Source organism: Sceloporus occidentalis, unplaced genomic scaffold, assembly GCF_023333645.1.
Source record: "Sceloporus occidentalis isolate IW3139 unplaced genomic scaffold, rSceOcc1.0.p SCAF_235, whole genome shotgun sequence".
Classification (NCBI taxonomy): Eukaryota; Metazoa; Chordata; class Lepidosauria; order Squamata; family Phrynosomatidae; genus Sceloporus; species Sceloporus occidentalis.
This window is the reverse complement of record NW_028317215.1, coordinates 745,001-771,460: the sequence shown is the minus strand read 5'-3', so window position 1 is coordinate 771,460 and position 26,460 is coordinate 745,001. Positions and strand designations below refer to the sequence as shown.

At 38.0% G+C, this 26,460-nt stretch overlaps 1 protein-coding gene across 1 annotated transcript in view; it reads right to left on the bottom strand.

Annotated features, from left to right (window-relative positions):
- Positions 1 to 1,089: 1,089 nt before the first annotated feature.
- Positions 1,090 to 26,460, bottom strand: part of LOC149276532 (protein inscuteable homolog) — a 51,746-nt gene continuing 26,375 nt past the window's right edge. The window contains exons 7-13 of the mRNA XM_089503556.1: positions 20,957 to 21,082; positions 7,981 to 8,152; positions 5,785 to 5,963; positions 3,080 to 3,146; positions 2,553 to 2,708; positions 1,434 to 1,510; positions 1,090 to 1,218 (exon numbers count right to left, since the gene is read on the bottom strand). Of these exons, the coding sequence (XP_089359682.1) occupies positions 1,090 to 1,218; positions 1,434 to 1,510; positions 2,553 to 2,708; positions 3,080 to 3,146; positions 5,785 to 5,963; positions 7,981 to 8,152; positions 20,957 to 21,082 (906 nt within the window). The remainder of the gene's footprint in view (positions 1,219 to 1,433; positions 1,511 to 2,552; positions 2,709 to 3,079; positions 3,147 to 5,784; positions 5,964 to 7,980; positions 8,153 to 20,956; positions 21,083 to 26,460) is intronic.

Below are 26,460 nucleotides of genomic sequence, written 5' to 3'. Positions count from 1 at the left end.
AATTTGCATAACATTAAAAAAATCTACAAAAAGAATACCTGGTTTCATTGAAAGAAATCAATGATTGATTTGAAATCTCTTTAAAAAATGCCAAACAAACTCACATTTACCAAACTCACACAACCTTTTTTTTTTAGTACAGTCTACGGTTTGGTTGAAAAACATACGCAGTTCAATGGAATTTTAAATTACTGCCACCGTACCGTAAATAATTAATTGTGTTATGCCTGTTAATACCAGGTCGCATTTCTGCTTGTTACTTTAGAGAATTTAATATACTCTGTATAACTTTTTAGTACATGAATTTACTCAAACTATGATTATATAACTTTTTTGATGTAGTTTTGCTGTGTGGTTTTTTTGGGCGGTTATTAAGATGTCTTATTATTCTGCGTATTCTTCTTTTTTTTATCAGTTTGACCTAAATGAATCTATAATTTGCCTTGAAAGCTGTATTTAACTCTTAACGCTCAGGCAATTGGTAAAATATTATCTATTGATAATTATTAATAATGTGTGCGTCCATGAAGTTGACCCAACATGATAGCAAAATCATTCTGTATCAACCTAAACTTGACATAAGAGGTTCTTATTCACCACTGATACAATTACAATATTAAGTTGTTATCTAACATCTTCTATCGTGTATGAAAGTACGAGCAACGCTGCTGATGTTCAATACAAATGTTTTATTGGACCAATTTCCTTGAATTGCTCAAAGTTACTATGTAACCAGGTCTTTAGTAATATCATTAAAAAACCAAGCCATTCAATACAAATAAATGTATATTCCATATAATGAAACAAAATAACTGTATAATTATTAAGATATTGCATATATATGAATGGCACTCTGAAATAAAGATATTTGTAAGTGATATTAAATGCCTTATAAAAAGAGTTCTGGGCATTTAAATGTTTCCAGATTAATCCCATTAAAAAGTTTCAATTAACAAAAAATTGCAGTTTCCCTTACAAAAAAAAGCACAAACAATGCTTTGAATCTTTATAAATATTGCCATAATTTAGTCATATTTCTTATAACTTTGGGTTTTTTTGGTAAATTTACTGAAATGTGTTCCTTTATGGCTATACAAAGCTCTCCTCCATGTTTGAGCAAAGTAAAAATGAATCTACAAGGCGAGGCTTCACCAACTGTTCAAAATCCGATTCTTCCAAGTGTTCGGGGCTCGTTATCGCCAACCTCCGCAGAGCAGCCTGTGACAAAAGACACACCATTGGGTTATTTTTAGTCTATAGTAAGTTTATACATTGAAATGTAACTTTATTCGTCTTAAAAGTGGCCTGAAATATTTTTTAAAAATATCTTTTTTTTATAATTTTTATAAAAAATGCAGAAAACTTAAGTTTTAAATTATAAGTATTTTTTTAGAGTTTCTCTTCAAAAGTAGATGAATAAGGCTTACGCATACCAGACAAGCCACCAGAACGGCGTCGCTGTTATGTCTCTCTTCTGGGAATCGACAGAGTTCAATAAGACGAGGGATACCTGGAGATAATGTACAACATGTATGAAAATTCCTCTGCACTTCCACACCTGAAGTATAGATAATCAGTTGTCCTTTCCCAACTAGACTACTGTAACCTTAGGTCTAGCGCAATCCTTGAAGACTTTATAGTGAAATAAGGGCTCAGATTGCAAGCTCCTTTGAGTCATCCTCATCTTTTGTGTCTGTAAGTCCTAATCGTTATGTTATGTATTATTTGTCACATCCTATATCCCATTTTACAGCCTTAAGGAACATGATGGAGAGCTAGAAATCGATAAAAGATATTAATGAATGTAACTTATTAAAAAGGGGATTTTGTAAATCCATTATCTTCTCACTGAAGGCTAATATTGGGCTAATATCTTTCATAGATGTGATCAATTCTAATTAATGTCATGAAAAAGATTTGTATGTTATTAATTAGTTTATAAATAATAAAAAAATAAAAAATTAAAGATAAAATTACCCTATTAAAAAAATCAAAACCACTGTTTTTGCTTTCGGTGCTCTCACACTCTCACTCTCTCTCATGTTGTCTCTTCTTATTGTGCTGTCTTCTTTCTTCGTCCGCTTCTCCTCCGTATCAGCTCCATTATCCAGGTACTTCCGCAAAAGGGTGATCCGAGGAACGGGGGAGAGGCTGTCACCGTAGCTCCGCTATTTTGCAGAAGTACTTCAAGAGGCCAGAATATTGCAGATCAATTGGCACTTCTGCACCTCTCTTTCCCAACAAATCTGCAATATTCTTGGAGTGCTTCTGCAAAAGGGCGGACAGCCTCTCCCCCATTACCCCCATTAGGGTAGAGGGCACACGCAGGCTCTGCTCTTTTGAAAAAGTATCTGGATAACTGAGCTGATACCGGGAACAAGAAGAGGCAAAAGAAGAAGTGGAGCTGCAGAAAAGTAGACAGGGACATGGAAGTGGTCAGAAGAGCATGTGTGGAGACATTCCCAGACAATGCTTAGTGGGATAGTAACTCTTTAAAAGTTGCCAAGCTCATTATTATCGCAGCACGTACTACCCTTCCTTTGTGAACGTACAGTTGTACTTTATTGCAGCTTTTGCGACCTCCGGATCACGGCTCAGACGTGCAAGTGTGACTGCGGATTTCTGCTGGACGCGCTCACAAGCTGAAATGTCTGCTAGAATCCCAGTAGCCGACTTCTCAAAAAGCATTTCGATGAGGATCTGAACACCTTCGTGTTACAAAAATTGACACCAGAATACATTTTCAGTAAACAAAAGCATGAAAATGATAGCCTATTCACTGGTTTAACATCAATAAATAGTAGGTTAAGACTTTGTAACAGAATATGTATGAAACTGAACTAAACTGTGCATCTGAAATCTTTTCTAGATACTTTTATAACATGAGATGTGATGACTACAGCTGATCTGCTAAAGTATATTAATATTATCTATTTTCAGATTCTGCGGGTTTTTTTAATTTATTCCGTCACTTTCTTAAAATATTTATGACTTTGATTATTGATTATGACTTTCAGTATAATATACTACTCCCATGAGGATTCTGTGACAGCAGCCAAACAATTCTAGATGTTCATACCATTTTCCTTAATTATTTCAGAAGCACATTGATCTGGAATAGACATGTTGGCTAAAATAGTGACGATCTGCAAAGAAATGAAGGAGAAAAAGATAAATCTTAAAGAACGGCAAAAACACATATAAAATAAAGACCTGTGCATTTGGATTAGTATGAATTAGAATGTTAACAAAATGTAATGAATTTTGTTCGTCTGCATTCATCTCTGAAAATTAGGGAGGAACCGCAATTAAACAACTAAAACAAAGCAGGGAGCTCTGAATTTTCTTTTGTATTTCGTTGATTTTGTACTTTTACTCACTCACGCATTCACACTCTCTTACACTCTCTCATGCTATCTCTGTCTTTTTGCCTTCTCCGCTGACTGCTTCCGCGTTCCTTCTCCTTTTCTGCACCTCCACTTCTTCACTTGACTATCTTTTTTCTTCATTGGCTTCTCCCTGGTATCAGTTTAATTAAAAAAGGCTCCCAGAGCGCTTAAGTAAAAAGATGCAGCCTTTGTGCCCACTCTCTTCTTCGATTGGAAAAATGGGGGAGAGGCTGTCCCAGTGGGGTGCGCTGGGGCTCTGTCCTTTTGCGAACGTATTCCAAGGGGCCAGAATAATGTAGACAGATTCATGGAGAAAGAGAGGTAAAGAAACATTTCTCTTTCTCTGCGTATGTGTCAGCATTATTCTGGCCTCTTGAAACACAAATAGCGAATGGGCTATGTGGACAGTCTCTCCCTCCCTTTCCTTCTCCCTTTCCTTCAGTTGACCTTTGGCGGAAGTGCTTCAGGAGGCCTGGTTAATGGAGCTGATAACGAAGAAAGAAATCAGAAGAGGCAAGACAAGAAGCGGAGCTGCGAAAAAGGAGACAGGGACACGGAGGCAGTCGGCAGAGACGGAAAGGAGACATTGAGAAAAAGCGTGAGAACGAGTGAATGAAAGCGTGAGAGGGAGTGAATGAGAGTGTGAGAGAGAGTGAGTGAGGGTGAGGGACAATGAAATTTGCTACAGAATGGAAACAAATGGACAAAAAACAAAATGAAAAATGTGCTTAATTTGTTTTTGGTCTATTTGCACAAGATGAAAAATAGGCCCACAGTCAGGAAGAAGTTATGCTTATAGATACATTGCCAAATTTAAAAAAGCAATTAAAACACACATTTACTGTATTCCATTTTTTTTTTTAAGTTTTTGATTTTTTTTGTTTTGTTGAATAAAAGTACTTCTTTCTGGCGATAGAGTTAAAAGTTAAAACTTTAGTTAAATTAAAATTTGAACTCTACATTTCAACGAAATCTAAAATCTAAGCTTCAATAGGTCACAAAGCTACATAAAAAAGTCTTGTAAAGCCCCTCCCCCAGCCACGTCTCTAACCACACGCCATAAAACAGAAAGGTCATTGTGATGTAATGATGATGTCATTACTGTATATAAAATATGTTAGAGATATTTTCATGTGGGGTAAAAACCTTGCCTTTTACATTTTCATAAATGTACAGATTACGTTACAATAGAACATAATGATATAAAATAAAAAATATTCTAAACTTGCGAACAAATTAATATTATAAAAAACTTTTTTAGAAAAAGGTCACAGAATTCTAAATGTGGCTCTTTTTAACTCAAACGAACTACAAATTTAGTCCACGCAGCCATCATCAAATCCCTCCAGGTCTCCGCGCTAAGTAGATGCAACAGCCTCGTTCATTACTCTTCAACTGCCGAGCATGGTTCTCTGATGACTGAAGGGATTTGTCAATATAATCATCAAATTTCAGATGCAAAAACTATAAATGTGATTGCAGGGGTTATCATAAATGTTTTCAATTATATATTTCTAATTATAGTGTATACAGTGATGTTACCTTGGAGAAATTGAGATTGAGCAGTGATTTCATTATATTTTAGCGGTAAAACTCGCTGCTACGCGTAAGAAGTAGCAAAAATCCCTTACTGCTTAATTTCTAGACTTAATTTCCAACTTTACTTTGTAATTTGGCATTCACCTGACACGTCGAACCATTCCACTGTACGGAATAAAAAACGCAGAAAAAAATACACAGATATATGGCTAAAATCTAGGATAACGACACTTTATGGAAACTTTATTAATTTTATAAAATATATCAGCTGAAAAATCGTCAATTTAAGGCTTTAAAGATTCTTCTATATTATGGGGCCCAAAAAAGTCAATTTGGCAGGGGATATTGCATGAGTTTGTGAGCGATTTAAGAGCAAAGATGATACTTTTATGGTTGAAGTACAGTAGATTGTAAGCTTTCAAGAATATCTAGACCTTTTCTTCAGGCATTTTGTGTCTAACTTTGTTAGCCAATTAATGTATCATTTTTACCAAATTTGCACATTTTCATTCTACAACTAATATGTTAGACTTCTATACCCATTAGAGTTGAAGAAACAATGTATCCATTTGTCCTCCAGTTTTCATTTTGGGCCGGCCAGTTAAAAAAAGGCACTAAGCAGTCTCATTTTTTTTACTTTTGTTTTTTAATCCTCACCATAAACAAAGATTTTCCAATGTAGTTTACGGGATAATTTTCTCTACCCCTTAGCATGAAAATGTTGAGAAATTTGGCTGTAAAATATTTAACATCAATATTTAACTAAATAAAGTCAGATAATACATATATATATATATATATATATATATATATATATATATACAATAAATAGTAAAAATAAATATGCATTACTTACTTGGTCCCTGGCGTATGAAGAATTAACCCTCTGTTTGTCAGAACAAGCATTCAGAAGGATTTTTATTGCATTCATGGGAAGCAGCATCTCGCAGGACAGGGTATCCAGAAAGGTTATGTTGGCCAAAGCAGCCGTAGCAAGAAGACAGACTTCTCCAGAGGAGGCTTCTTCGCATAACTCTAGGAAGAAATGTATGACCCGACTAAATACAGTATTCTATATATTTTAAGGTTGCTATTGAATCTGATATAGCGTGTCTACCTTTGATTGAGACTGGCCTCTAATACCGTATTTGCTCGATTATAAGACGAGGTTTTTTTCAGCGCAAATGCTCTGAAAAATACCCCTCGTCTTATAATCGGGGTCGTCTCATAATCAGACCTCAAATAGGTCTGACTATGAGACGACTAAGATCCAGATCCCCTGCAGCTGCAGGGGACCTGGATCCTCCTGTCCCCCCCCCTCCCTGCCCGCCCCACTTACCGGTACTTCCGAGTCCCCGGTGTGTAGCCGGGGCAGCGTGTAGATGTCTACGCGATTCGCGTAGACAACTTCCGGTGCAGCAGGAAGGAGGCGTGGCTAGCAGCGGGGGTTGTCTGCGTCCATCACGCAGACCTTCCCCGGCTGTTAGAGATCAGAGTTCCCCGCACCAGTGCCGATGCCGGTGCCGCACCGGTGCCGGGAACTCTGATCTCTGACAGTCGTGGAAGGTCTGCGCGATGGACGCAGAGAACCCCCGCTGCTAGCCACGCCTCCTTCCGGCTGCAGCGTAAGTGCGTGGGATCTACACGCTGCCCCGGCTACATAGCAGGGAAGTCAGAAGCACCGGTAAGTTTGGGGGGGGCCAGAGGAGTTATAAATGGGGGGGGGGGCATAAGGCATTTCTGGAGGCAGAGGGCTCTTTGAAATGCCTTTTAACCCCCTTAATGCCACTCTGCCTCCAGAAATGCCTTTTTAACTCTCTATACACCACTCTGCCTCCTGAATGCCTTAAACCTCCCTATATGCCACTCTTCCCCATAATATGCCTTTTAACCCTCTAAATGCCAGAGTGGCATATAGGGGTATAAGGCATTTCTGGAGGCAGAGTGGCACATAGGGGGTCAAAGGGCATATCATGGGGCACAGTGGCATATAGGGTTAAAAGGCATATCATGGGGCACAGTGGCATTTAGAGGGTTAAAAGGCATATCATGGGGCACAGTGGCATTTAGAGGGTTAAAAGGCATATCATGGGGCACAGTGGCATATAGGGGGTATAAGGCATTTCTGGGGCAGATGTGCATAACTGGGGGGCAGGTTGGAAAATAGAAGGAAATAAAACCAAAATATTTTTCTCAATCATAGCTTTTATTTAAAAAAAAATAGTTTAGATGAATTAACATTTACTGGTAAAACTTTTTTTTTAGGGTCGTCTTATATTCAGGCTTTTTCTTTTTTTCCTAAATTAATATTCAGATTTGGGGGGTCGTCTTATAATCAGGGTCGTCTTATAATCGAGCAAATACGGTATTTCCCAGTAGTGGGACTCAGAGAAATACATAATGACATACATATAATTCCGATCCAAGATCATTATTAGACTCGTGCACATGGAGTGAAAATTAATTTAATTTAATCACCAGGAGGTTAGTTTTTGGGTTGAATTTAGGGTTTGATGGCAAGCATGGCAAGGTCAACTCAAAAGGAAGTGATCGGAGCAAACGCAACTTAATGATGATCACAAGCACTAAAACCCAGTACAAAGGGGACGTCTAGAACAGAAAGCCAGGGGCCAATTACTTTCTTAAGACGCTTTGATAATTAGGCTACTTTAAGCAGATATTTTTGGTGAAATTACTGACAAGGAACGAGGGTTGTAGATATTAGCAGCTATCAGTAAGCCTATAAGTATTTGCATATACATTTGTAGCAAAGTGTAATTTTCCCCCAACCAGCTTTGTTTTATGAGAACAACTTTTTACGCTTGTGTTCTATCTATATATGTAACAATGTAACACACATTACTCACCAGGTCATCTGCCTTTCCTCGCATTCCATTCAATCCAACTCTAGGCCTTATCATTCATTCACTCAACTCAACTGGACCCCATCACACCTTGCATTTTTTCTCATTCTTCCTCAATCGCTTCTCGCTTGAACGCACTTGCCCTACTCTCGCATGACTCTTGGTAGCCTCTTGGTCGTCATACTCACTTAAGAGAGCGGTGACTATTTCCTCCATATTCTCGATGAAGCTGCTGAGGTGTTGAGTGAAGGTAAGGTGAGGAGAGGTTATCTGGGCGATCACAGCTGCGGCTTCTGCTCTGGACGCTTCGGTTTGTGAATCATCCGTAAGAATGTCCGTTAAACACAATATCCCATCCACCTGGAAACAAAGAAGATAATGAATTAGGATCATTTCTTTTGTGATGTTATTCAAAAGTTCGACTACCGGTCGGGAGGGCCTTGGACAATTTAGTGATTAAACCTCCGTACATAAAAAGTCTTCCAATTGAACTGAAAGCCATTGACAGCGATATAAACCAAATCAACACAGAATTAAGGTAGAAACCAGCAAATCAGACCCATTCGCCCACCCCCCCCGGATAGTCACCCATTATTCCTGATGTAAAGACTCAAACCTTAATCAGTCGTTGGTCTCGTCTTAGATTCAGGAGCCGTATGTCTGTCCCATGCATGTTTAATACCCCTAACTGTATTACCCTCTACCACTTCTGCTGGGAGGCAGTTCTACGTATCTCTTCTTAGATGTTGCTCAGCTATAACAGTATTCCAGCTTGTTAAATATTGTATTCTGATTGACCACATTGGTACAGAAGTGATTTTTAATTCATAACAGAAAGCAATAGAAGAAACGTTCTTGAGCCGCATTCCAAAACAACCCCACCACTAATTAATTTGGAATAGATTAGGGGTAAATAGTACTATATTGGTGCATTTTGTGGTTTACAATAGAATAATGTGGACAAAAGAAATATATAGAAAAGAAGAAATTGAATAAAAAGATTTTTTTTTCATCATTATGAAAGTATAGAAAGGTTTGACTTATTATCATTAGAATTGAATTTAGTTCCATGGAATTTTTTTATTCCTGATTCAATTCCAACCCCCCCCCTCCCCACATATCTTTTTTTATTTTGACACCCTTTGTATGTTTCTAGAGGTTAAAGCTGACTTTTCTACGGAGATGTCCGATGTTCATTTCTAACTTCCATAAAGATTGAATTATTTAGCACATCTCCCTAAATGAAATTCAAATTAATAACTGTTTAATTGATTTATTAGTCATGGTTGTTTTGTTTTTAATTATGTCAAGATTAATTATAGTTTTCTTACCAAGAGATTTTTAATCCATTTGACCGTTATTCCTGGGAGACTCTAAAGAGAAATGTGTTAGTTTAGTTTTGACACTTTTTTCATAATTTCACAGAGGACCTTCTTTGATTTAAAGCCTTTGGAATCTGTGCCCACATTTCTCACCAAAATAAGCCATGGAAACATTGGCTTTTCTTTTTTATTTGTTTATTCTTTGTTATCTTTCAAGCAAGATAGATTTTCACTCTTTACTGAACTCAAATATGTCTGTAAAGGCTCTTAAAATGGTCTTATCTCTCCAAAGTAAATCGTATAAACATTTTGCATTCAAATAACTTTTAATAAAACTTTTTAATAATTTTTTTTTGCATATAATAATAAATAATATATTTGTTTTTTGCTATTTTGGTAGGTACAGTCGATGTGGTCGCCGTTGAGGAACCAATCTTGGTTCCTACTCAGCTCAACGACATTTCAAGGACTTGACTCGCCTACGAGTGCCGGGATGAGTTTATTTTGCTTGTACTGAGCTTTGGAACTTCTTACGTATCTTACAATTTTAGTTTCCTGCTCTACAAAAAAAAGTCATCTGAAATAAAATCATTAATAATAATATGATAAATCTCTTTCAGAAGGTTTCCAGAACGCTTGGCGTTGCTCTTGGAATTCAGGAAGATTTTGATTCGTGAAGGAAGTGCACGCATTTCCAGCTTTTACTAACCCAAGCCCCCAAGTGGAAGCACTTATGTGAGATGGTCCCTGACCCAGCGATGTCCTGTATGGGTCTTGCTAGGAAAATAAGTAGGAATAAGTAGACAATGTTCCAGAACCATTGAAGGAGGTGTTGAAGGAACACAGACTTGTTTCAAAGCAAATACATTGTTTCCAAGCCCCCAAAAAAGCAAATTCTAAATTGTTATTTTGTTTATTGTCATATTGTTTTTTGTTGTTTTTTTTTGTTTTCTTTATTAATAATGTATTTTATTGTTTTTTGGGTTTTTGTTTTTTTTTGCTATTTTGTTTCCTTTATTGATTTACTTTCCAGCTAGAAGGACGGGGATGACCCGCTGATAAATACTTAATAAGAATCTTTAGTGAACTTGTATTCAAAAGTTTTATTGATTTTGACCCTCAAAGTTACGTCCTGAACTGAGCCACGGTGTCAGTCAATAATTAACACAAAGTATCTGTAGGGCCTGAGGGTACGGACGGACGTGGGAGAGAAGACACCAAAACACTCGCTTATTGGTCACGCAGATGACATCTAAGTGCAACTCAATCAATGCCCAAAAATAAACCGCTGTCAATAGCAGAAATTATAATGAGTTGAAATACATAAAAAGGCAGCTTTCGACTAATTGGATACATTATATGGTTATTAATCTACATCCTGGTGGAGAATTCTAGAAATAAGATCACTGCTTTTCTCATATTTTAATGAACAGAAGGGTTAGAGTTTTATCGATAGACTCCCCGAGACAAGCTTTTGTTAAAGTCAAGCTCATTTTACTTACAAGCTGGAAAAAATTAGACATTCTCCAGATTTTTAAATAATTCATGAAAAACTGTGTTGACGACGAATTTCATTAAAGACACCGAGCCAGACATAAGCGTCGCCGGATAAGGAGCTGTCATTCTATGTAATAATAATGACCATTTGCTTCGTAGTTGGAAACAAGGTCAGACATCAAGAATGTCTGTACAAGATCTCAATTTTATCTGCCCCGGGGTTTTTTGACTCACATGAAGAAATAAAAAAAAAAAAAAAGCACATTTTTTACTTTTGTTTACAGGGAACGGGATGTGTCTGCGTGGATAAAAACAAACCTCGGATACTAAAGGCACAATGACTATTGACTTTTAAATAAGTAATGTATCTGCTAATGATCCCGGCTAACAGCGACGTATATCTTCTCTGCCTTACTGAACAAGACATTAATGGGCGAAATTCTGAAATTTTGTTAGCTTGCATTTTTTTTGCCTTGGTTCTTGGTATCTCCTCTAACGAGCTCTGCCTATCCTGACACAATTTGTAGCCTGGATTTACCACTTCAATAATTCTGTAAATCCTGAACGTTACGGATAGCCGCGCCAGCTGTTCTGCGAGGTAAGGGTCAGCAAATTTGCGCAACGCAGGCGACTGTTTCTGTAGGCCCTCATGAACTATCACGGACTAAGGCTCGGACAATTAGTTAGAACAGACCCTAGGCAGGAATCTTATCAAAATAACATGAATAATTCCAGAATTACTAAAATTACTAAGTTTTGTTTATGAACAGAAGGAAGAGCTGGTTGTGTTTGAAGCTAGATATTGCCCTAAGTAAATATGATCTTGTCCAACTGATGGCCTGGAAGAGGCCATCAAGAGTTTCTGTGAAAGCCCCTGTCCTGTCTGAAATGAAAGGTCTTAGGATGTAACACAAAATGATCTATGGGGTCATTAACTTACTTGTGTCCAGACGAAAAGTTCTTGAAGACAATAAAAAGTTGGGTAACAGTGCCCATGTAGCTTCTGTATAACCACTACGACATGGTGGGTGGGAAGGAGATACAATAAGACGCGAGTGCTTTAAGAACACCAAACTCTACCTGCTGTTACATTGCAACAAGGCCTCTGTGTCCAGGATTCGGCTTTTAATTGCCGTTTGATCCGTATTCTCACATTTCCAGAGACCTGCTGCCCATTTTCTGACCAACAACTAAATGTCTGCAACTTTTTTTTCCCCTACCCACTGTTTCGATCCAGGGAGTAATCTGACTTATGGAGTTTATTTTATCTTTACTTTGTTTTCTTTTGGGTTAACGGATATTGGTACTTGGGAGGGTTGAGCTTGATAGACCTTAAGTCATGGGTGTCGAACATGCAGCCTGTGGGCACCACCTAGCCAAAGGGCCGTAACTTCCACTGGGCAGGGGGTAGGGGCACCAGGGACAGCAAGGTGAGGGGCCCACTTAAGACATCCATAGACAATGCGGCATGGCCTATGTGATGTCAGCACCTCCAATCCTGCCCCAGCCACCAATAGCCCTAGTTATGAAGCCTAGGTGATGGGAAATGACTGCGTGAGTGGCTGTGAGTTGTGTAAGTGCATGCAAGTTGTCTGACTGTGAGTGCTGTGAGTTGTGAGACTGTCTGTAATTGCAGTGGTATGTGTGAGTGCCTGCCTGTGAGCAATGGGAGTTGTAGTGTGGGTGCTAAGTAGTGTGTTTGTGAGTGTCTGTGAATTATATGTCTGTCTGTGAGTGTTGTGAGTTGTGGGAGTATCAATATGCTGCAAGTTATGTGTGTGGGTAATGTGAGTGTGTCTTGCTGTGCATTGTGTGAGTGCCTGTCTGTGAGCACTGCAATTTGTGTGTGAGTGTGAGTGCTGTGAGTTATGTGAGTACCTGTATTAATGATGTGATTTATGGTTCTGGAAAGGAAAATACAGATAAACATTTTGGGAGAAAACATTACTTTGCAGAAGTGAAATCACGTCTGGAAATAATCTGTAATGATTTAATGGTGTTTGTGATCTCAAAGTGCGGCATCATAACCAGCAAACCAAGGCTTTTAACTTTAATGGATATGGAACACAATAACCCAGACAAAGATGCACGCCAGTTAAATAATAAATTGGGTAGTTTTTGTTCTTGTTCCAATGTGTTTTAGTACAAACGACATAAACTACTTCATTTTTATTTCCTCATCAATATTTTGCCACTTTCAAATAATTGATCAGATGTTAATTATTCAACTAGGGGATCAGCAGAAGAATAGTAAATGGAGGTCAGTAACATTTGTAAAATGGTGCCCAAGAGCTGTTGTATTATTATATAATTTTTTGGGGGGTATGATAATAATAAAAAAAAGCTTGTGTTTTTTTACTTGGCAATTACCTTTGTCTACAGACTGTTACATGGAGGAAGAAAAACTTACATATCCCTAATATAAAGCTGAAAAAAGAAGGAAAAAAAAGGTTGAGTGGGTGGTAAATAAGTGGAGCAGCCTCCCATTAGTAGAGGGTAATACAGTGCAGGCATTTAAACATGCATGGGATGAGGCTTTTGGACTAATGAGTGAATTATCTATAGCATCATAGACATGTTTAAAAAATATTTAGGTGCTTTTGGACTTTCTGTTAATAATAATAATAATAATAATAATAATAATAATAATAATAATGTTTTATACCCAGTCACAATAAATGATTTTTTCAAAAGCCCTTCACGTTTGTTCCCAGTTCCTCCAGCAGAGGGCAGCAGTTGACACAGAATGAATCTATGCATAATAATATAATTTCCATATTTACTGTTTTTAGGGTTTCTGCATGGAAAGTTCCTCCTTATACTAGATATTAACATAAGGGATATTGTGATGGAAAGCACTAATTCATTCACTCTAGGGACCCAAGGAAAATTATTGAGTTCCCAACTCAAGCTTAAAAGTGAATTAAAGTGAATAACTCATTAAAACGAAATTATATATTTTGTGAGACATCTGAAAGATTAACAACGAGGTTAAAAAAAATCATTTATTACTAGACGCTTTACACTTGAAGCAGATCTGTCACTTTTCCCAAACGTTACATTTTCAGCTCTAAATAAACATATGTTATTGTCTTTATCAATTGAAATAAACAATATATATATGTATTAGAAACCATATAATAAAGTACAATTTTTAAATTGCAGAAATGTGTATGAATGATGTTGTCAATTTGAATCTGTAGCTAAAGCACCAGCCCCAGTAACTCACCCATTCTTACACTAGGTGGCGATGTTGTATAAGCGTGTGTGAATGGGTGACTGTTCCCGGACTAAATCTAGCTCTGGGAAATTAGTGATTTTAGGCATTTTCCCTTTTGAACTCTTTCACAGATCATTTATAGTCATTTATCCTCAGTAATTATCAGAATAAATTATAATACAGTCTAGCAATACACATAACATTGTTTTAGCTTATACTGGAGCTAAGAGAACAATTACCCAATAACACACCAGCCCAGAAAAGAAAGCTTTATAAAAAACCTCAGTTAATTCACCTGATTGCCCCCTTAAGTGCTGGAAGGAATAAGAGATTTTAGCATGTCTATTCATTGACATATGGTTATTTATGCTGTCAATGAATAGTCATCTTCTCCAAAATATTCTTCCCATTTTCTATCATATTTTAAACCTGATGCAGAAGGAGAAGATCTTTGAGGAGAGATATTAGTAGCACTCTTAAGTCTCCTTTTTAATTAAAGACATATCCTGGCCAGTTTGATGGCATTTGTAATGAAATAAAGAAGTCTGATGAAGGGTTAACAGACAGGAACATGTTGGTAAATTTTCCAAAACAAAAAAAGTTCTTAAAGGGTAAAAGGGGATTTTTGGATATCATTTTCTTATCAGTTGACCCATAATTATGATTTTTTTGCTCCATTCAATGTCTGTGAATTTTATTGGTGAGATGGGATGTACGGCTCCCGTATATATGCTGTGCGGTTTTCAGCCGGTGCTGAAATGGAGCGGCTGACAGAATGACACAGGACAGACCTTACATCGCTGTTTTGATTTAATGTATTTTCTCGGGGCCCTGACAGATGTGCAATTTACGAAATCCAACGCACTTCCCCGACCAATTCATTAGCAGGGCCATGTTGAGACGCGCGGCGTAGTAAATCAGATCAGAAGACTCCGATTGTGCATTATCTAATTGTGGTGTGAACGCACTTCTGAAATACATTTGCTTGGCTAAAACAATTTGTCTCGTAAAGGTTTATTTTTCTCGATAACACCATCCAATACTCATTCCTCCCCAGTCCAGCGGTGTCTAAAGCACATTCCCACCAACGCAATCAACCCGGGGACATTATTTTTAATGACATCATCATCTCCAGAGAGTTATGTTTCACGTGCAATTCTGTAAGAAAAGCTTTAAAGTTTTGGGAAAAGTCAGGACAAATTGATGGTTTATCGGTAACCATACTTTGGGAAATATGCTGGGTAATCAATAAATTACTGTTGAGAGGCGGAATGTTAGTAGCGACATCATTCTCAGTCTAACAAGTAATAAGAATGAATAATATCAGGTTAGTTTTGCGAAGTTTAGTAGAATTGGAGTAAATTTGGTGGTTTAAAGCAGCGGCGTATTTGCCTCTGGCGCTGCCCTTAGCCTTTTCCAGTGTAGCGCCATTACTGCTAGGCGACAGGATATGATGTCATATCCCAGCGCACTGCCCTTTAAGGACGTGAGGAACCAGGCACTAGTGCAACATTGGAACCTGTAGCCCTCCATGATGTTGAGGAGATCGATTATCTCCCTTTTAACCAGCCCATCGAGCAGAGGCGTTACAGGGAGTCCGATCACTCAAGAGGGGGAATTGGCCCCTTGTTATGCGACAGAGGCCGCCGCCTGGACCTTCTGCCCTTCGCCAAAATGCGCGACTGTATGTTTGTCAAATCTTTATCTATCAATTTTACATCATTTATTTTTTCAGATTTGAGTATAAATTCAATCTCTCCCCCCCCCGTTTATTTTACTTTATCATCTTATTGAGGGGAAACACGGTTTGGACGGACAACCAACAAGAATACACCTTATGGATACAACGTGTCCCAACATTCTACATTGAAGGAGTTAAAACTCATTTCAAGAAAAAAAAACCCGTACATACATTCGCTTACATGAGCAAATATGTACACAGAGCCGGCCGCCGCAATTGTATTTCTTTAATATCGCTACATTGCAAAGTACCTGGAAGCAACTTATTGATAGAAAGATGGTTTGGAATATGAGCCGAGCTGATAAAAACATCCACTGCGTTTATTTTTTAATATCCTTCATCTACAATGGTCGCCAGGAAATCCGCAAGGCTCTACATACATCGGCGTATAACCAGCTCCTAGCTGTGGGTGTATTTGTTTAGCAATCACCGCTAACAATGAATTAGTTTGGGGTTTTTTTAATGATATTGTACGGTATGAATTGTTGCTAAAAGTAGGAAAAAAGATTTATTCCACCCAGCTGTGATTTTTTTGTCGACGTACTTCGACTGCGTTCTTATAAAAAAATTATCACCAGGGATAAAAGTGTTACATTATAATCATTTATTTAATAATTATTACATTATCATTTTATAAGAAGGATTTTCAAATGTGGAAAATGCAAAAAAGAATCTTAAAAAGATTCATACATTTGTCTATGATGACTATACTTAGACTCCCCCCCCCCCCCGTAGAGACGGGGCAAATAAACATATTAATAAAAATATTAAAACTATATTTTTTATAATTGCTGTTTTATGAAGCCATTGCCAGAAGGAGGGGGCATTTATTATGTTGTAAATCAGTTTTCTTAATTAAAGTAACATAAATGGGTCTAGCAGTAGCGTATGGGGTCTTTCGTTGAAGCTGATACCCTTAATTGGGTCAATTAAAAAAAAAAGTTACATAAGACTTTGGACCTCAGAGGTCTCTTTTTCAAATGAACCCAAATAAGTGCTTTCCATATCTTGTATAGTGAGCGTTCCAAGCGTTTTTCTATCTATATTTGGGTACATATCACGGTTCTTAAGTAACCTGCTATTGGACCAATACCGGCTAAAGCGGGCCAATATATATATTATCTCAACAACCCCCCCAAACACCGAAATATTCTAGCAGGAGACGAGCACTCCCAGAATGCACTTCTCATTGAGATATTTAATATTTTTTATAATTTTTTTATCTAAATGAGTTATTTCATCGCTTTAATCTATAATATACGTAAGAAAAAGAAAAAAAAAAGAAAAGAAAAAAAAAATTAGAAGCAAACTATTCCGGGGGGCTGGAGAGAGGGGGCCGTTTCAGTTCTAGAAATGCGTAAAAAACCTACGGAGCAAGGATTTAGTTTGTTTAAAAATGTTTAGTGGATTCGAGTTATTTGTGATTAAAAAAAATAAAAAAATAAGGGGAAATGATAAGGAACCCTGATAACGAGAATCGCAGAGATTGCGGTTTGTGGCCCCCAGGTAACAACGTATCTATCGTGTCTAAATGAGTCTGAGTTGAGTAATTAAACCACATTCCGTTTTTTTTTTCCCAGATAGAAACTTTTGTGAAAATTAAGCAAAAAAAATGTTCTCTTTTAAAAAAAAAATATATATATCTTGCGTTTTCTGAAGAACGTAAATTGTGCAAAGGATTTTTTTTCCCTTCTTTAACAAAGAAATTATGTTTAGTTAAATCCCCCTTAAAAAGGATTTATAACAAAGAGAATAGAATTTTTGATGCGTTTCAGTTATTTTTAAATATTTGCCTTTTAAATGGGGGTGTTTCCCGCTGACATCGGTGGGAACTCCCACAGACGTCAGCGGGACTGCCCACCGACATCACGTTACTGCCCACCGATGTCAGTGGGACCGCCCACTGACATCTGTGGGCGGTCCTAGCCGCGTCCCGCAAGGGAAGGCTCCAGGTAGCTGGAGTGAAGAAGTTCCCAGGTATAGGTACGACGCCAGGAACACTCTATAGAGATTAATAACTTAATTAAAAAAAGGCAAGTGGCCTTAGAATGGTCTAATTATCCAAAAAACTGCAACCTAATAATAATAATCATCATCATCATCACTATGTAATTTAAGTCACAGACCTTGAGACCTAAAATAGTTTTGTGAAGCTCTTATCCTCCCTGAAAACCTAAAAAAAAGCTCTTGTACGCCATAACTGGTATCAACTACTCAGCCTTTTGAATAATCTAAATTAATGTAAAAAATTTTGGGGGAAAGAAGGCTTTTTTTCCCAAAAAGCTACTATATCTTTAAGTGTCATCATACAAACTCAACAGTAGAAAGTGGCTTGTGTGAACATTAGAGTCATACCTGGGTACAACCCAGAGAACTGCGGGAGAAGCTCTGGGTTCACACCCGAGTCCTCTGGGTCATGGGAAGCGGGTGTTGACACTCCCCGCACATTTCCTCTTTACATTAGGGCGTTTCATGCGATGTCAGCAGGAATGCCCACTGACGCCAATAGGAACCCCCACCGACGTCAGTGGGCAGTCCTGGCCGCGTTCCGCAAGGGAGGGCTCCGGGTAGGAGGAGCCCACAAGTTTCTGGTAAGGTGGCATTAAGGCATCAACAACCTATAGATAAATAAGAAATAAAGGTTAAAACAGTTTACCTTTAAAGCTTTTAGCTGTTCTATTCTGATAAAGAAAAATTTTCTTTAAAAAAGTATATTTAAAAAGAAAATAAAGTGTTATTCTCTCTAAACCTCCGTTGTCCCAATTTGATGATTATTTAGGTATGAATATAAAATATCACTCTCAAAAATAGACTTTTCTCTCTTGCCCGACACCCATTGAATCTTTAATTACGAATGACAATCTACAGTAATTTTGAGAACGTCTTATAAGATTTTCTAGGAATCTTTTTTTTTTTTTTTTTTTTTTTACGAGTTTAATAAATTGCTCAAATGTTTCAAACGATCTCAGGTTTCATAAAGAGAGCTCCGTGACAGATAACATTTACGAGCTGACATCCTGGATGAGAATTAGCGTTATTTATGGGGACACAATAAATCTATAATTAGCTACGGCTTGCGGTTCTGTCGCGCGTTAAGGATACACAATACCTGAGATTATAAACCATCGGGAATCCTCGTAAAACCTCGCGGGGGAAGAAAGGAAACATTCTTATGAAATGTTTGGTTATGTTACGGATGGAACGAGATTTAAACGAGAATTCTTTGTTCATTGACTGGTCTGTCTATTTATTTATTGTACGGTAAATAGGAAAACGTTCTTTTTAGCCTTAAAATTGATATTATTCATATTTCCAAAAATCTGATTTTTTAGGGGTTCAGATTAAATTGATCAATATAGGGTTTAGAAACCCAATTTATGTGTATACCGTGGGAGCAGCCATCTAAATTTCCTTTTCTCAGGATCTATATAATTTTTCCTCCCCATTAAGTTAATTTCCCCCCAGATTGTTAAATTACCTTTGTAGGAGCGGGGGAGAGGAAGGATAAACCATGCAATATCTCCAAATCAATTATACCATTTCACTTAAATAAACCCTAATTATAAAGATTTGCGCTGAAATAGTTCAATTGTATGTTTATATCTCAAGAATTAAATGGTTAATTACATTTTTCTTCTTTCTTAATGTCAATTAATATTTGAAGCTAATTTTGTTAGGATACGAGAAAAAAAAAAACCCCGCCGTGATTAACGAAGTATGACCTGAGTTAGCCACCATCGGCTTGCGTAAGGCGACGCTCTAAAGGGCAATAGACATTCGTGAATCACATTTATTATAGGAAATGGGAAATAAAATGTTCAGGAATAAGTATAGAAATATGTTAGAAATAACTTATAGTCTGTTTTTAATCTAATGAATGTTTTGGATCCTTAAGTAGATCTTAATGCATCGTCCACCGAGTCAACCATTTAATTTCCCACCACGACCTTTATCTTCTCTGTGTTCGAAAAACACGTGTCTCGTTGAATATTATACAATGTAAAATCATAGATTTTAATCTCTCAGCGTATTATGATGTCAGAACAGTAAAATAGAAAAAAGAATTCATTGGTGGAATTGCTGAATTTGGGAAAAATTTGGTCTTCTCCACAAGAAGAGCCTCGCAGTCGGGAGGCATCGGAAAACCAGCTGCTTTGGCTCCAGCCAAGGGCTGAGATTAGCTGATTAGAAAAAGTGGCAATAAATAGTGTCAAAAGCACTGCATGATCTCATTAACATACCGGGAGACACTATATACACCTATCTACCTATAAAAACAAGAATTCAGAAGAATTGTCTAGATTCAAAGTCACCATTATTGTTCTCCTACTGTTTCCGTGTATGGAGAGGCATTAAGAATGGGACACTTTCCATGTTTTTTTTTGTATTTTGGAGTGTTCAGTTTCTGGGGAGATTGGATATGATGTCATACCTTCCTTGGTTCAACCTCCTCTCTGAATACTGGGATTCACAGCAGAATCCTTCTCAGAATTCCTTCTCTTTCGAGCGGTCGCTTCATAAAATTCCTTCCCGCTAAAGAAAACCATTTTTCATTTCAATACTAAATCCACGAAATCCACGGAAAATTCAACTCAGATACATTGTTACTAAATTATCATTTCAACTAAAGCAACTTGCCTTCTAGCCAATTCTCGTCTTTATGCTACAAATATCAAAAGGTTCTCGTAACAAAGTAACTCGTCAACGTTCCCAGACCTCTTATTTTTTCTTGACGTCATGTCCTGCTATTTTAATGGGTGGCTTTTTGGAATTCATTTTCTTTTGAGGTTTCGATCTTCAGATAGACAAATAATCCACGTGATACATCCCTGCCGATACATCAGAAATGTATGTATCCCGACATGTTATTGAGCGATAGATATCGGTAACAATGTCAACTAGAAACCAATATTGGGACTTAAGCATCCGTTTTATTTGGAGGGGGGGGCAACATACCTACGACTGCCGTAAAGCTGTCTTGCAGAGGATTATGGGAGTATTAGTTTCCTGATTTCTGAAACAGGGAGCAGGAGACCTTGACCTGTTTCCAGGTATTTCATGCCATGACTCTATTGTGGCTTAAGGATCCAATGATGAACTTAACTTGATTTCATTTGATCCACATGGATAGCAGTTGTTAATGAGCCTATTCCCCGCCAATTGATTGGAATTCCAAGTGTTTTCATGTTTAACTAGATTGTAGAACAGGGTCCTCTTCTTTTTCCTTTTCCATTATGTCATAAGGCATGTGCGTATTATTGTTAATTTATACATTGTTACCATTAATGTTGTTGTTATTCTTGTATTCTTCCTTATTGGAATGGCGCTACGGAATCTGCTGGGCTCCGCACGTATATATATGTAATGTAAATGGTGACTCTTACCTTTTCCAATTGGTAAATTCCCTCTTCCACGCAGCACACGGAGGCCAGAGTTCGAAGCGCAGAAGGGTATAGGCACGTAAAACAATCCTGTCGACAGATCTTAAAGAGAGCGACGACTCCTCCTTCCTGTTAGAGAAGATCGAAGAAATCTTAATTCCTTAAATAATTCTTAAATCAAATAAAAATTGGCCTTATTAACAATTTTCTCAGGGAATGATTAATTGTCATGTGACTCAATGGCAGACACTGATTGGTTGTTGTCATAGAGACTTAAAATGTTTCTTAAACGTTTCTGTGTTGTTGTTAGGGGATTAAGCCTTAAAGACATAAATAATCCCCCACCCTGTCTGCCCCGCAACTCATCAACAGAACTTGCTCTTTAATTGTATTCTTCAAATTGTTTTTATCATTCAAAAAATGGCGTCATCGTGACCCACAATTTAAGGTCAAAAAAGCATTTTCTGGTTCAAAATCATTAACTCTTTTTTAATGTTTTTTTCTTTATGTAGTATGTTTTTTTTTTCCATTTTCTATTCCGCCACAAAAATAAACTAATTAAAAAAAAATGTAGTTCATAAAATACGCACTTAAAGACGCGCCGACCAGCATCCACAACAGGTCCACCGTGGGCTATGTTTACACAATTGACTTTTAGCTTTTTTAAATATCATTTTAATTAAAGTCGATTAAAAAAAAGTCATGACGGAGCACGTATTAATCTAATTACTTTGTGGGAACCGAGAAACTTGTGTTTAATTATCAGGTCGTTATGGTATAACAAGGCAGGGCCTGGTATTAATAGTAATTTTGTTTAAAAAAAGCCAGTATATATAAATATATATTTATTTATAAATGAATAAAATATTTTTGAAACAAGTAAAATGACGTAATAATGAATCGGCAGTTGGTATGATAAGAAGTAATTTCTGCCACCGACCACTAGTAGGAGGCATCATATTCGGCTGGATAAAGGTTGCAGCCCCTTCAAAATTAAAAAAGAAAATTAAAGAGAAGTCTAAATTAAAAAAAAATTATAAAAATCTAAAAAAAATTATACTAATTAGAATTTGAAATATTTTCTTGCTAATTTCTTACCCCTCACTGTGCTTTTTTCACGCTGTGATGTCATAGGGTTTTTGGCATAGGTCACACTCATGAATGCTCCAGCAGTTTTCAAAATTTCACCCCAGCAGCGGGCACTAGCCAAACAAAGTTTAATCCATCCCTTTTAATGATGTAGACAGTACAGTCTGCCTAACATGGCTGCCTAACATGGCTGTCCAAAATGGCTGCCTAACATGGCTGTCCAACATGGTTGCCTAACATGGCTGTCCAACATGGCTGTCAAACATGGCTGTCTAACATGGCTGTCTAACATGGCTGCCTAACATGGCTGTCCAACATGGCTGTCTCACATGGCTGTCTAACATGGCTGTCCAACATGGCTGTCCAACATGGCTGTCCAGCATGGCTGCCTAACATGGCTGTCTAACATGGCTGCCTAACATGGCTGTCCAAAATGGTTGCCTAACATGGCTTTCCAACATGGCTGTCCAACATGGCTGTCTAACATTGCTGCCTAAAATGGCTGTCCATCATGGCTACCAAACATGGCTGTCTAACATGGCTGCCTAACATGGCTGTCCAACATGACTGTCTCACATGGCTGTCTAACATGGCTGTCCAACATGGCTGCCTAACATGGCTGTCTAACATGGCTGCCTAACATGGCTGTCCAACATGGCTGCCTAACATGGCTGTCCAACATGGCTGTCCAACATGGCTGTCTAACATAGCTGTCTAACATTGCTGCCTAAAATGGCTGTCCATCATGGCTGCCTAACATGGCTGTCTAACATGGCTGTCTAACATGGCTGTCTAACATGGCTGTCTAACATGGCTGCCTAATATGGCCCTCATCCATTTGCAATTCAAAAACACTCTGTGTCTCAAACAGTAGATTAAATATTCAAAATAGTAAAAACTCTACACTCAACTCCGGACTCAAGGCCATGTAATTATTACACAAGTGAATTACATCTATTTTATAAACATATTTCAGCAATTATTGTACTTTATTTATTTACTCCCCAGATTATATATTCAAACGTTATCATTTCTCTCTTTGCAATATGTGCCAAATAAACTGGAAATAATCCATCTGTTTTTTAATTAACATTGCAGAAAATTAGTAATATTTTAGCTTCCAGATCATATTTCTTTTGACATTTTTTCCATAGATTAGAATATAATTTTGCTAACTAAAAAACTGAATCAAGGTCCAATCAAATCCATTCTAATTTAACTTTAAACATTTTTACCTTTCATTATACTTGTCATTGAAACTAAGCCATTCTACAATGCAAGGGGTGCCTTTACATTTACATCGATACGCTTCGAGACGCTCTGATAACTAATTGTGTCCCGGAGTGAACTAAGGTGATCAATATGAGGATCGCGAACCAGTCAATTAAACTTAAGTACAGGAATTGTTGACTGTTTATACGTTCCAGTTTAGTCGTTGCTGTCACTCCCAGGGTCTCGGAGGTAATGAGGCTATGAAAATCAGAAGAGGCTGACGACTAAATACCCCATCAATTTAAAGGCAGTCTCCGTTAACATTCAGTATATGGGTTTATATACATCATGCCATTAGACAGACTTATGGTATTCCCTGGAATTCTTCAAGCGTTAATGTTCTTGACGGCCGTTAACAAACAATTCGGAGCTCACGAAAATATCCTTATGTGACACATAGAGTGACAGAGCTTGGTGGGGGTCATACGTTCCAATAAATGTCTCTCGGGCAAAGAAGTATCTAAGGTTGGGATTATTCCCCGCTCTAAACTCTACTAATGTATGTAAGTGAAAAATTATTCTATGGGGAAAAAAATGTCAACATTTTCAGAAGTTATGGTTGGCAAACTACCTGTTTTTTTTGTGCCCAATATTTAAATGAAATCTCATTCTGAAAGTTCTTGGCACATTCTAAAAAATAAGTTTCTAATTCATAATAACTCACACCGAAAGTGGATGAAATACTTTGGCCTTCGATAAATATTTTTATTTATTATTTGCTTTTATTTCCATTGGAAAGTAAATATTCGCTTCAGTTGGATTTAGACGAGAGGGTTTCGCGATAGTTAAGCTGACTTGATATTCAAAGAGGTGACATCTTCGTAATCAATAGTTTCTAATAAACAACTTTCTGCACAGATATCCAATACAAACAAGCAGACCCCATTTTTCTGTCGTTCTTGGTGGAAAACAATCTACTGGCTTAATTACAGAATACGAAATGTATATAGATATATTTGTTGAGCTTTTCTTAATTGTCTAGAAAAGTTGTTAAAAGTACTGTAGATGGCTCTATAAATGGCCATATAGACCCCGGGGAATGTTTACAAGACACAGAGTTGAACATTGTTTACTTCAACCAGTTCTGGTATAATTATGAGCTCGGATGGATCCTTAAGCAGGTTAGACTTTGTTGAGTTCAGTGTTCCGTGAATGGAGTTCTCTAAGGTTCAGAAGAACTCCTGGGGGTCCTCAACCGTGGCCAGGACTTTGGCCAAAATTGTATCTCTGTGGTGGCCCTCAAAAAAACTAGAACCCCAATATACTCTTCGTAGTTGGTCTTAAAGGAACCAAAGAAACTGACCAATCAGCAGGTAGCTGCTATAGCGATAAGATCACTTTACCTCCCGGCTTATACTTAACCAGGGATGCGTCTCAAGGTAAATACTAGACTTGTGCATTCGTCTTCGGGCGAACATGAAAACGAATACGAAGAGTGCGTTTTCGTGTTCGTTCCAAAGACACGCCGAAGAGAAGACAGCGGCGGTAAAACGTAGGCGAAGACGAAGACACACACCATGAAGATCTTCGTGATCGTCTTCATCTACCATTCTTCCCCCCCACCTTGTCTTCGCGGCATCGCTGCAGTTCCCGGAAGTGGAAATCCGCAGGTTCGCCGTCACGGGTTACAGGGCAGTGCGAATGAGCCTATTGGTCGCCTACAGGGACCTCCTCTGGCATCAACCAATTGGTTGATGCCAGAGGAAGACCCTGCAGGTGACCAATAGGCTCATCCCACTAGTCTCCCTCCCTGTTCAATTAGTTAAATGTCCGTACGAGCAACTTTATCTCCCTCCCTGTTCAATTAGTTAAAGACCAGTGGCATCTGCAGGGTAAGTTGCAGCATTGGGGTTTTAAAACCTCAATCCTGCAACTTACCCGGCACATCCCACTGGTCTCCCTCCCTGCTCAATTAGTTAGTCTGTGCCGGGGTAAATGTCCGTACGAGCGACCAATAAAGTCGCTCGTACGGACATTTAACTAATTGAACAGGGAGGGAGACCAGTGGGATGTGCCGGGTAAGTTACGGCACCAGGAGTTTAACAGTCTGTACGAGCGACCCTATTGGTCGCCAGCAGGGGGCTCGTCTGCCATCAACCAATGGCAGACGAGCCCCCTGCTGACGACCAATAGAGTTGCTCATACGTACATTTAAACTCCTGGCGCCAGAGCTGCGTCTTTTGAGCTCCATCTATCTCATCTTACTTCATGGTTAATCACTATAGGTCACACTAGGTCTTGCAGTTATTATATTGCTCAAGGTATTTACTGAAAGACCTCTCGACTTTATGCCCATCCAAAAAGATTTTGTATTTATTTATTATCTCTCATAACGATTACAAAATAATATTAAAAACTCCACAAATACAAAATTCCATCATCTATTGAGATATATAAGAGATATTGACCGTTTTTGACACTCTAGATAGCCTGGACTGTAATTCCAATCATCCTCTCCTGGGAACTCCTTTTTTATAAAAAAAATAAAATAAAAAAAGGTTGTTTCAATTATCTATGGAATTCGGGAAAAGGTAACATTCTATGTGTATTTTATTCAGTAAATATGATGTTGTTTATTGACATTCTGAGCTTCAGGACGGTGTTTGTAGATGAGCTATCTGCAGGACTATAAAGCATGATAGATGTACGTGACGTGTGTGGCCAATAAATACATTACAGCCGATATTTCCCGGGAAATGACAGATCTTCCTCTTTAACTCGGCTGAGTTATCATATAGAGCTGACCAAACAGTTATTGAAACCATTGGCCGAGTTCCAGGATCGAACTAATCTTTTATTCCGTAAATACAGTTGGCCGGGCTCCCCACCTTGTGAAATATAGAGCCCTCCGGCGTTGCCTTTAGTGGATGAATTTAGAGGTAAATCTGCTGTAACGGTCATCACAGAGTCGTCAACAGCAAAATATATTACCCTACTGATTAAAAAATAAATAATAATATTGCGCATTTTAGTCGAGTGTGTATTATGCTCACAAATTTTCTTGGTTTTAGGAAAGTTTAGCACATATTTTACATTTTTACATGCATTGGTGTATTTTCCTTTTGGCGCTACCCGTGGCCTAACCCAGGGCAGCGCCGCCGGCCGCCACCCCTTCGCACCTCTGTCCTTTCTAGCGGGAATCGGGA